Source organism: Podarcis bocagei (genome assembly GCF_964188305.1).
Source record: "Podarcis bocagei genome assembly, chromosome: 3".
NCBI lineage: Eukaryota > Metazoa > Chordata > Lepidosauria > Squamata > Lacertidae > Podarcis > Podarcis bocagei.
Genome location: NC_138127.1, coordinates 58,829,353 through 58,841,462, shown reverse-complemented (window position 1 = coordinate 58,841,462; position 12,110 = coordinate 58,829,353). Strand labels below are relative to the sequence as shown.

Sequence of the window (12,110 nt, the reverse complement as noted above, 5' to 3'; positions counted from 1 at the left end):
CCTCCCGCGCTTTACGGCACCTCGTTGTAAAGTTAATGAGGAGAAGGGGCGCCGCCGCCGTTTGCGCCAATGGGCAGCCGGGTTGTGATGAAAACGGAGGCGTTACCGTAAAGCAGAAGCCGGTCGTGAAGAGGCGTCTCGCCCTCCGCGCCTGAGGAGCTTGTCATTGGAAGCGGCAGAGGAGACGACGCGGGTGGCTCTTCTTCTTCTCTCCGTCGCTCCTTCGCCTCCGCCATGGCGGCGCTGGCCCGCAAGGCCGCGGACTACCTGCGCAGCAAGGACTTCAGGGACTACCTCATGAGGTGGGCGAGAGGAGGAAGCCGGTCTTTCTCCCCGCGGCCGAGCCGACCTTCGCGGGGCCTTCAGGGCGCTGCTCACCCGCTGCCTGGAAGGGGAAGGAGCTGCGGGCGCGTCTCGCGTTTGGTGGGGTGTATTCACACAGCCTCTGTCTCCGCATCAAAGGGGAAACACGGGCGGGAGGGCTTGGAGTCACGGCTGCGAGTCCGTGCGTGCTTGGCTCGGGAGAAATATAGCTCGTTCTCTTTTGCTTTCTGTGTCGTGTCTGCTACCTGGTCTCCTGTCAGGATTTCTGTTGAGTTGCCGGGCGCTCCCATCTCTGGGTGGTCGTGGTGTGGTTCAAAATGGGCATCTCTTGATCCGCAAACGGGCGAAATTGGGCCTCCCTACGCCCAGGGTGACCCTTGAGGCTCGGGTGGCATTCGGTGTCCTTGGGAACGGGCCCTGCGCGGGGAGTTTGCCGGCTCGCGGTGGAAGCATCCTGCCCGCCCGTTCAGGTGAAAGGTGCGCTGCTGCTGTTGCACCTGCATATAGGAAGCTAAATGTCGGCTAGGCTGCTGTAAGGAAGGGGCTTCCTTCTCGTAAATATTCCGGGGGTGGGGAACGGGCCCTGCAGTTTCAGCCTCAGTGTTGTAGAAATGACAACTGCACCTGCTGAATACAGTAATACAGTAATGCTAGTAAACCCGAAGATGGGAACCTTTTTGACCAGGTGGACCAGATCTTTTATATAGATACATATTCCCCACACAGACTTTGAAAGAGGCAGGTCTCATCCACCTGCCAGTCATCAGATAGCATAATGATGTTTGGTGGGACAACCCATCTGTCAATCACCTATCAGATGGTGGGCTGACCTGCTCAGTCTTGCTTTTCTGCAGGAGAAGCAGCTGTGCCTCTACCTGCCTCACACCTGATGTCCACATAGGTTGTCAGCTTTGGGGAAGGTGGGTGTGGTTTAAGGAAGACAGCCTTATGGGCCAAATAGGGAGATCTGGAGACGATTTGTCCTGTGTCTGAAGATCCTCCTCTGCTGTACTGTATATGCTTATCTGGGATTAAATTCTACTGAACATACTGAGACATCCATGGCTGTAGTGGTAATCTTATTCATCTCTAGTTGCCATTTATCTCTTTTTAAGGAGAGGCCCTGTATTCTGCACCCACCTGTTCTCAATCTACTCCACAGAATAGGATGCAGGCTACTGCTTTGGGACCCTTTGGGTACCTCAACATGCAGAAGAAGGGGATTGAGCAAGTTTGAGTAATGAAGAAAACCTGCAGTGCTGTAATGACTGGTGGGAAGACACAAAATATTACATGGAGCGAATTGGATTTAAGATCAGAAATTGTGTTTAGGATTAACCATGTTCTAAAGTGACATTGATTTGTTCCATGCAAGTGAAATAGGCTTAGTTGTGGGTGGGGTGCTTTGTTGCTACATGCTAATGTTAAATATTGAGTTCTGTTAACTATGATACAATTGTTAACTATGACACACTACGTGTATAAACATGATGTGATTGCAGAAGAGCTTTATGCCCATTTCCATGATGACCCCAATCTGTTTTTACTAATGCTGTGCTTAGATTGCACAAGATAGAAAGAGCTTGCACAATATACAGATCTTTCCCAGTCATTTGACATTGCTGCTTAAGACAGGGATGTAAGAAATAAAAAAGACAAAGAATCTGTTTAATTTTAAAAGATGATGATGTTTTCCTTAAGTTAGGACAACCACTCCAATTCACATGCTAGTACTTTAATTTAATGAATTTTTATGCCTCCATTCAAAATATACTAGAACTAGCTTTATCATTCCTATCTGTACTCTATTTAATTATACATTTATACATTTTAATGCTAGCATTCAGAATATACGCTCTTCTCACAACTTTTTACTGTCTTTTACCACCTTTTACCAGCTCTGTCTGGTTCACCTACCATAGCCATTCCAACAACAATATGGTTTTAATTGTATGGTTTATATACTGTCATTGTAAAGTGCTTGGACATTTTTAATGAATAGTGGTGTATAACTACTTTGATAAATAAAAAATAAACCTTAAAAAACCAATATACTAATGATAATAGCAGGAGGAAAACATCTAGGTTAGGTTATTCTATTTCCATCAGCCCATGGAAGAGATTGCAAAAGAATAAAGGGACTGGCTCTCTCCCCCCCCCCCCCAGTTGCTCGTGAGTCTTGTTGGTAAGTTGTTCTGTAGCTGGTATAATAAATGTTAGTTCAGCTACTGGCGTACGTTCAAAAACTTATACACACACACACATATATATATGTGTGTGTGTGTGTGTGTGTGTGTGTGTCTATAGGGATCTCTGGTGCAACACTATCCAATTTTTAAATGTTGGAGCTACTAAATATATATATATATTTCAAAGTCTGCTGTACAAACTGTGGTTACCTAGTAGTAAATGAGTATTTAACTTTCAAACGAAGGTTGTCTGCACTACAGGTTACCTCATTTCAGTCCATTGAATTATTGGGTTGCATCTATGCTTTTGCAAACAATTCTCTCCTGTTCCTTACTCTCCATTTTTATTCCTGTAGTTGGGGCTGACTTTGATCTGAGTTGGGTTTGCTTCCCTCTCCCCCACCCCCAGATTTTTAGTTACTCTTCAAATCTCACAGTAGCAATCTATAATTTTACATTTTTGCCATACAGAAAGTTTAATTGTAGATAACGTATAATTAAATCTCCATGACTATGCCAGCACAGCTTTACAAATAGGCCCATAAAAGTACCGGTAATTACAAATACAGCCCACAATTACTTTTGCTAGTAATTGTGTATATGATTCACAAGAAGATGGCAACCAGTTTTTGTAAGGCTTCCCTATCTGATCACTGAACTCCAATTCTTTCTTTTCATGGGAGATTATGGTAGGTTAGTGACTACTTACAAGTCTGTTCTAGCAGAAACAATGGTTAAATTGTTTTATAAAACCAGCAACAACAGATAACACTTCTATAAAACCAAGCTGAAAAGAAGTGTGCCTACATATGAAGATTAACTTCTAGCGGAAGTGAAAAAAGTAACAGGATATGCAAGACAGGCATCAAACATAAATCAAAGGGAGCCATATGATGACAAGAGTTAAGGAATTAGAATGGAGCTTCTTTTTTGTCTTTGTACACATCTGTTTATAAACGATAGAGAGGAAATTCTGGTGTAGATATGCCCATACTGATTTCCTTACTGAAGCAATCTACTTCCAGTGTATCTTCTCAGTTTAAACTTTGGAAGAACAAGCAGGTTACAAAGGACTTTTGGGAGTATGTCTTGAAATGCTTGCAATACTACATTTCTGCTCAGCTAATTTCTGTATTCCCCAGGCTTTCAGGTGGTAATGTTTGATAAGAGACATATTATTGCTCCATAAACTGTTGCCAAGCCCATCCTGGTCATGCTGTTGAGTGCCTATGGTGATCAAATTGATTTTAGTGCTGAAAAGGTGGTGTTGATTTAAAGTGTACTTATTAAATGTTTTTTAAAAGTCAGAGCCTCTTGAGAGAATGGGCAAGATGACTATAGAACAATGAACTGTCCTTTGCCTTGTCGAGCTATGCAAGATTTACTTCATAAACAAGAACCTTGAATCTTTAGTCACTGGAATGGTTTGGGTTCCCTTCTCACATAACCCAAATAGGAGATAGTGAGATGATTCTTTCAATATGCCCAGCTTACAGTATTTAGATGTTCTTGCAGCTGCAAGTGATCTCATGGACAATGGATTTCATGTGACCAGCAAGATAAGTAAAGGCCACCTTATATGCAGCTCTTTTGCAATCCTTATCTGAAATAATATGCATTTTTAAAGGAGAAAGCAGATGATGATCCCTGAGAAAGAAGAAAGGAGATATTTTGATATTGGGAATTTTTTAAACATTCAGGCACGTGTAAATTTTAGGCAAACTAAGATCCTAGATAATGAAGACCTTCTCATAGGGGCAGTTAGGATCATCGTTCTGGGGTAAAGTAAATGAAGTATGTTGACTTGCAAGAGCACAAGGTCGGGGGAATGACAGAATGAAGACATTAAATCGGTGATTAACGGGTCATGCATGGGATGCTGAGAGAGAAACTGTTGCGTGCAATAATGAAGCCTTTTAATTATTTGCAGATACAGGCATAATGGAATATAGTAGCCTGAATTAGGAGTGTGGAAGTTAACTACAATCTCATGGCACCTGCTTGGCGTGCCAACTTTATCATTTAAAGGATTTGGCTTTCATTAAAACAAGTGGAGACCTGCAATAACTCAATGTGCATGGAAGTGACTGTGCAGAAGGAGGGAGGAGGGTGCCTGTCCTTCCCTGTGCTTTCTTCTTCTCATATACGTTCTCCAAATCTGTGAGGTGGCTCTTTTGATGTGACTGGCAGAGGATCCAAGTGGATTCTACCACCATGAAACTTTCAAAAGAGAGAGTGGCATAGTGACCAAAGATAACTAACTTGGGAAAAGGAGGAATAGCGTTTTTGTACCATCCAAGTAATATTCAAAGTATGCCTCCCTAGTTCTGGTGTGTTTATATAGGCCTGCATTCTGAATGCATGTGTGGCTGTCCCATTTTTCTGTTTTAGTTTGAAAGTTAATTTTTCAGGTGTGAAGCTTGGGGCAGTGCTGCATATGCTGCAGCTCCTTCTAACCTGGTAGCCCATGGCTCTTAAGATAGGCATTCAGCAATTCTTTCAGTCTTCACACTGTGCCCTTATTTAACACAAGACTCTGCTATTTTTTACGGTCCTTTTTCTTTCTCTTCTGTTGCCCTACTTTAAAGCTAAATGGTTATGCCAGAGGAAGACAACTCAGTCATATTTTTACTACTCTTTCCCCCTTTGCAGGTCAGGAGAGAAGCATTTATTTTGAAAATGGGGGCACCATGTCCAGAACCATTGTTAAAATAACAAGATACTGTTACTACATCCCATTCATGCATATAATGCCTCTAAATAAACTTATTGTCTCTATTCATAAAGTTGGATATCTCAAATAATGCAATAACCTTTAGAAAATGTCATGTTGAATATATTTTGTAGATAAAATTAGTTATGGCTCCTTATTTCCAAAGACATGAGAATATAAAACACATTTTAGTGATTTGTTGCTAAATGAGCACACTAAAGTACTTTGACTTTTTTGTGAAGAACTATATGAGGCATCTCTCATATACATACTGAATTTTATTTCATGAAAGCTAATAACTATTTATTTTCTCTTTCATGTACCAATTAAATGATGAAACATTATGGCTTCTCATAACACAGTACGGTAAGGCACCGTCTCTGCTTTCTTTCTGCCAATTGTAATTGTGCTGTTCTTGCTTAGTTATGAACAAGCCTGCACAGTTGATGTGCTGTTCCTCTCTGTAGATGGGTTAGATAAAATATTATTTCTTCTGCTCCATTAGTATCACGCCCACATTCAAATAGCTACCCTGAGATCTCAATAAACTTATCACTTGATACTAGTGTAGACAGAATTGTTGTTCAGCCATTTTCTTCTGAAGATATAACCTGCTTCTTGAAATTGTATATGACATTTGGTGTGTCTGCCTCCCACTGCCAAAAAAGGAGAGGGGTGTATTTAGTACAAGTACTTCATTTTAAAGGATGGATGCTATTCATTGATTGTCAGTATTGTTCAGCTATGACTCTTTCCAGTACATATAGCAACTGCTTAATAATGCAACAAGCAGCTGCAGCTAGCTGAAGGGGTCGCTGCACTCTGAAGTATGTTCAAGGCAATTGTGCTTTTGTGCCTCTCCTCTGATGGCTGCAAAATTAGTTTGTGACTCCCCCAACAAAATAGCAGTGTTGAGCATTTGTTATTTCAGGAAACTATTGAACTGATGATCTTTGTAGCCAGCAATACTATACAATTAAACTCCATATTGAAGCAAAAAGGGTCCCTGAGCCTTTGGTAATTCTCCTCCCCCCCCCCAAAAAAAATCAGGCTTTATTAGTAATTAGTAGTAAATCCAAGTGAGTGCCAAATTAATCCAACTCTCATGCAGCTTTTAAAGATTGTGCTTTCTTACACAGAAAATTCTTGTTGCTTACCTCTTACATTAGCAATGCTAATTCAGCTGGTTTCCCAGTAAATATGGGTATTTGATAATTCCTGAATATCCTATTAAGTAGTCTTAATATATATGTATGTTCAAATAAATACATTTCCCCTTAAGAAACACCTTAGTGACAGGAATCATGATGTGAATTTTGAAGCTTTTTGAGAAGCCTGAAAGTATACAGTACACTTCTTCTTTCTATTCTAAACTTTGGGAATCCACTAGACTTGAGAAATGACTTTTAGGTAAAAAAAATCTAATTACATAGAATGCTTGCTTTGTCTTAATTGGACTGTCAGTGTAAGGTTATTTCATACATACTTATGTTCTCCTATTGCAGAGTAAATGTACTATGCTAAACATTTTATTAGACTTAATACACTGGGAGAGGACACTTTCACCAACACATTCTTAGTGTGTAAGAAATAAGATTGCTCCTGTTCAGCATTACATCTTGAAATTCTGGTTTAAAAAATATGAAGAAGCAGGGGGTAAAGCACCTTTTCCTCTTATTATCTCCATTATAGCACTTCTGGGGGCCAATAGCCAACTGGGGACTCCCTATTGCTGCTATTAATGATATGAAGAAATCACCAGAGATCATCAGTGGCCGAATGACCTTTGGTAAGTAGTAAAATGTTTAATCTAGGGATGAAACTAATTCTTAAAGTGTTAGCAAGCTTGCTTAGATGTGTAACCTGCATTTATTGCTATTTCTTGAAGAGCTACATTTAATAGTATTTATTGAACAGTTCCACACCTAGCAATGCTGAATAGCAAACTACCGATCAAAGAGAAGAATTTAACTGAGATTGTGCAGGCCTAAGGAATCTCTTTGATTCCTAGCTGATTTTCTGAACTACTATATCTGACAGGAGTTGGATTCTTGCAGTCATTTAAAGAACTTGGAGGGGCTGCTAGTTGACATAGATATAGTCCTGCTGAAAGAGGCTGTGAGGCTTATAAATATGTGACAGCATCCGTGGGTTTGCCTATTGCTATTTGCACATGGCAGCAACTCTGAGCGCAGACACTGTGTAACTATTTTGTGTATTTCTTGGGAACTACTAAATTATACAACAATGTAGATATTCTGCAGCCTTCAAAAGACAAAAAGCAGTTAATATTTAACTGCTTCAACAAGGGGGTTCCATATTACAATGCTCATAGCTTTTTTTAAATGCCAAAAAGACACTTTCTTTCAGATGATGAGTAGGTGCAACAAACCCAAAACACTTCCACGCCTGGCAGTGCTGAATAACAAACTACTGATCAAAGGGAAGAACTGAATTGAGGTTGCGCAGGCCTATGGCATCTCTTTGATTCGTAGCTCATTTTCCGAACTACTGTATGTGACAGGAGTGGGATACTTGCAATCATTTAAAGAACTTGGTTAGTCCCAAGAGAAATGGAGCCAAAATAGACCCACTGAGAAAAGAGGGAGATAATCACAGTATGCTGAGGGGAACCCTGAGGTTTGTAGAAGTACAATTTTTAGGACGTATAGGCAGCAAAAAAAATCCCCCCAAACAGCCCAATGATTACTTAGCATTTTCAGTAGCAAAAGCATCTGCTCCAGTAGTAATTGTAAGATGATGAAAACATATATCTAATTGTCAGTGTGAAAAGAGGTTCACTTGGAATGTAATTGAAATAGTAATAGTAATTGCAGAAATTGAGGGAACTGCCTAGTCAGAGTTCCAGAATACTCTAAAGTCTTGTTAATTTTACTTTTACAGCCCTCTGCTGTTACTCGTTGACTTTCATGCGGTTTGCATATAAGGTGCAGCCAAGGAACTGGTTGCTGTTTGCTTGTCACTTTACCAATGAAGGCGCACAACTTATCCAAGGAGGACGATTAATTAAATTCAAGTGAGTACACTTTTAAAAAATTGCTGTAACAATTAATGAGATAAACTAAGCAGTTTTTTAATCTCATACTTGTTTTCTTCATAAGCCTTGTTGGATGGAGACTTTTCCTTGAATCAACTTTTTATTTTTATTTTTTCTCTCCTTCACAGCCTGGAGAAGAAGAACTGAGTGCCTGTTTAACAGGGGGAAATGGAAAAGGTGCTCCACAGATTACAATCAATGAATGTTTTTGCCATCCACAGTTGCTGTGTCCAATATTTTTGCATCACCATTTCATTAAAATTCATGGCAATGTTCAATGTCATCCCATCCCTGAATTTTGTAGCCTGCCTTTTAAAAAGAACCACCCAGCAGTTTGAAACATTGCATCAAACATCTTGCCTTACAAATACTGCATTTTTATATTTATTTATTTATGAAATTGTTCAGCATATACACATAACAACTTTTCAGGAGGATAAGAATTGTTCACAAGCTGCAACAAACAGGCTGTGAACCAAATTGTGCATTTTGATTTTAAGAATTTAACAATGGGTATTTGGCAGCCTGGCACACATGTACTCAAGAATGGTGGTTCTGTCTCCTTAAGTGCATTGTAGTTGCCATAAAATAGAGCTTGTGTTCAGAAGCACCCATTCCTGACTGTTTTTATAATTAAATTGTATTATCAGGCTCTACTATCAGCAGTACAATGTTGACTGAAAAATAGTAGTTGCTGACTGACTGCTGACTGATTTGAATGTTGTATCTGTGCTCTTCCATATATTCAGGTCTTAACTCCATCCCCACCCCCAATAAATAAACTGAAGGGGGAAAACAGAAGTTCATTACAGTTTATGGGCTGATTCAGACAAAATCTGAGAGTGGCACAGGCTACATGTAGGTGGAAAGTAGAATTTTTATAGGATTATCTGTCCTGCCTAAGACCTGCTACACATCCACACTGCAGAAGTAATGTTTGCATGGAGCCTGAATTGCAAATTCCAGCATTTTAGGTCTGAAACGTGGGATAATTTCCAGGGTCTTATGTACCATATTGTTTGGACCTATGTACCAGAGGAGTTTCACATGTGGATTGTTTGTAAATGTTACATCCAGTGCTTGGATATCCAGTTGTCTGTGGTCAGGTTTGCCTAGTGAACAAAATTTGTGTACTTCTACATCTCTGTTGTATGTAGACTGCACCCCTAACAGCTGAATTATCCCACTTGTTGCAAGTATGCTGAATGTTGTGGATAGTCAAGTTGTGTCTGTGTCCTAATTCCATTTTATTTGTCCCATGAAGCTATTACTAGAAACTTTTAAATGTTATTTAATACAAAACTTAACTGCAGACTTAAATGAAGGCTTTTAAGAGTGCTGAAGGATACTCCGGACTACCAGAATTATAAATTTCAGCACAATGTTCTAGTTACTTCCTCCTATAGCACTTATGACTTTTATCAACAATTGTAAAGTACCATGTACTGAGGACATTGAACAGTTTTCTTTTTAGTTCAACAACTTTGGGGGCAGTAAACTTTCTCAGCAGGTGAAGGAGTTACAATATGAAATTAATTAAACTAATGGCAATAAACTGTTTTGAGAAAATTTTGTACTAACGGTTTTTCAGCTATGTTAATAAAAATGGTACTGTACTTGCATTATTGGATTGAACAAAACAAGCTACCATTTATGAAAAATCTATGAAGGGTGGAACTTCTTGTGTGTGAGGTCCATTTCTGTTGTAAAGACTTCCAAGCTAATATTAATACATACGCTGGTAAAAGCATACAGGTAGTTTCTCTTCTTTTCTACTGGCTTGCTAATGTGGAAGTGGGCTGTATTAATCTATAGATTGGTGTAAGGATATAAGGAATCCATGGGAAGAAAGTGCAAAAACAGTCCTTTGACCACAGATAGTGCTAAAGTTGTGATTTTCTACATTTTAGTAGCTACTTCCTTTGTAACTGGGAAGAACAGATCCCTAAATAGAGATGAATAGCAGATTATTCAAATTATTTTCATGGATTAGGACTTCAGATTCCTTAAGTGATATAGCTCCCGAAAGCATTACATTGTTGCTACTTCCATATTTTCCTTTTTTAAAAAAAGCAAAATAAATGTCAATGCAGCATTATCAACTGACGCTCAGCACTTGGCTATGTAAATTTAGACCTTATCTTACAAAATTATAGACTCTGGAATGTTGGAAACTGGCCCCCTCAGGAAAGGCTGACTCTTCCCAGGCTCTGGGGCCTGTTGCCGGTGATCTACCCTGGCTGGTTTTCGGTCAGACCACGGAGGTCTTCAATAAGCGAAACCTCCCTCTTGAGAGATGCACACTCCCTTCCCCCTTGCATGACAGCAGGAGAAAGAAAACAGTCTGAAAAGTAGTCTATTCCATTCTACTTTATTTCACAGACTGTACACTGTACAAAGACATGACTTCTCTCTCAGAAGCCTCCATACAACTGACTGACTCCCCCTTTGCAGGATCAACAGGAAGGTCTCAAGTTACACTGAGAACACAACTCTTGAGAAGAGCTTCGAACATCCAGTCTCATGCTCAGACCCATCAGACACATCATGTGATGTAAACAATGAGCTATGAGTTTGCAGCTGCTGAGCAGTCATATCGCATATCACAACATCCTCCCCCATATGAGTCGAAGCGAGCTGCGAAAACAAAAGCAGCATCTAGAGAAGAAAGCAAACAGTTATACACATAACAATCTCCTGTTTCAGTTCCACCTTCGGAACTATCTGCCACTGATTCCACCAGTGTAAACCTCTGGTTGCCTGTTTTCCAAGGAATTAGAGCTTCTGCTGTACCTTGGCTAGGGAGAATTGTGTTGCCATTGAATTGGGTCTAACCATGCAGACATCGTGCTAGTTCTATGAAATAATACTTGCACTTTCTACAACTATAGAGGAGTCAATGCACTGAAAAGAATTATGTGGGATAATAGCATTTGGTGGTGGTACCTGTTGAAATGATATGGTCCCTGCAAGGAAGCCAAAGATTATCAAGGAATGAGGCAAGGTTGCGTGGGCAGGGAGCTCCATGACTTATGCATAGACCCACCCCTCTGTTTCATCCCAACTAATTGCATCTTCAGGGGCAGCGATGTGGCGAAACGGGAATATACTGCATGTATGGCGAGCTTGGGCTGCCCAGACTACAAGACTCCCCTCTGCCTCACTCATGTGGCCCAAAGGAAAGGAGAGCAATACATTTGGCACCAGCTTGGCTGCAGGAGTTGTCAGAAGGTGTATAAGGCATCATCCAGCCGTCTTAGGGCTGCATTCCAGATTTGTGTACGCTTTACTCCTTAGCTCATTCTTCTCCCAAAGATGTCCTGCAAGGCAGTGGAGGTTTAGGATCAGAGTTTTCCTTCCCCTAGTTGAGCTCCCTTTATATTTATAGGCCAGTCATCCTTAAGATTACACATAGGCTGTGTCTACCTCCGCCTAGGCAGATCTCATCAATCCTTTATCCTCTGAATTAGCTCTGCTTATCCTAGACTGCCCCTTTTAGCTGCATTATTTCCAGTATATATATGAGACTACTGAAATGTGGGTGCTGACCAGCTGACCCAAGTATTAGATTTAAAATTATTACTATTATTATTTTGAGACAGCAGAAAATCCAACTATTTTTTTTGCAATGATTCAAATAGCAGGATGTCAAAAGAGGGTGAACAAGAAAAAGTGCAGCTGAAATTTTGTGGAAGAATGTTTATTAACGATGGCGGTTTTTGTAATGCCCATTTGCCTTATTCTTACTAAGCATGACTGCATCCCATGAAACTAATATTTTATCATTCATATGGTACTCTTGCCCAATACTCTCAAGGCAGTTCTT

At 40.2% G+C, this 12,110-nt stretch overlaps 1 protein-coding gene across 2 annotated transcripts; it reads left to right on the top strand.

Annotated features, from left to right (window-relative positions):
* Positions 1–135: 135 nt before the first annotated feature.
* MPC1 (mitochondrial pyruvate carrier 1) lies at positions 136–10,034 on the top strand (the record flags this gene model as incomplete). Of its 2 annotated transcripts, none has more annotated exons than XM_081188300.1 (3): positions 136–306; positions 6,919–7,015; positions 8,131–8,267. In XM_081188300.1, exons 1-3 carry the CDS (start codon positions 235–237, stop codon positions 8,265–8,267), a joined length of 306 nt encoding a protein of 101 aa, XP_081044426.1. In that variant the 5' UTR covers positions 136–234. The 2 variants fall into 2 exon arrangements, with proteins under 2 accessions (XP_081044426.1, XP_081044425.1); XM_081188299.1 differs by lacking the exon at positions 136–306 and adding an exon at positions 8,413–10,034 and having other exon boundaries at positions 6,920–7,015; positions 8,131–8,263.
* Positions 10,035–12,110: the final 2,076 nt, after the last annotated feature.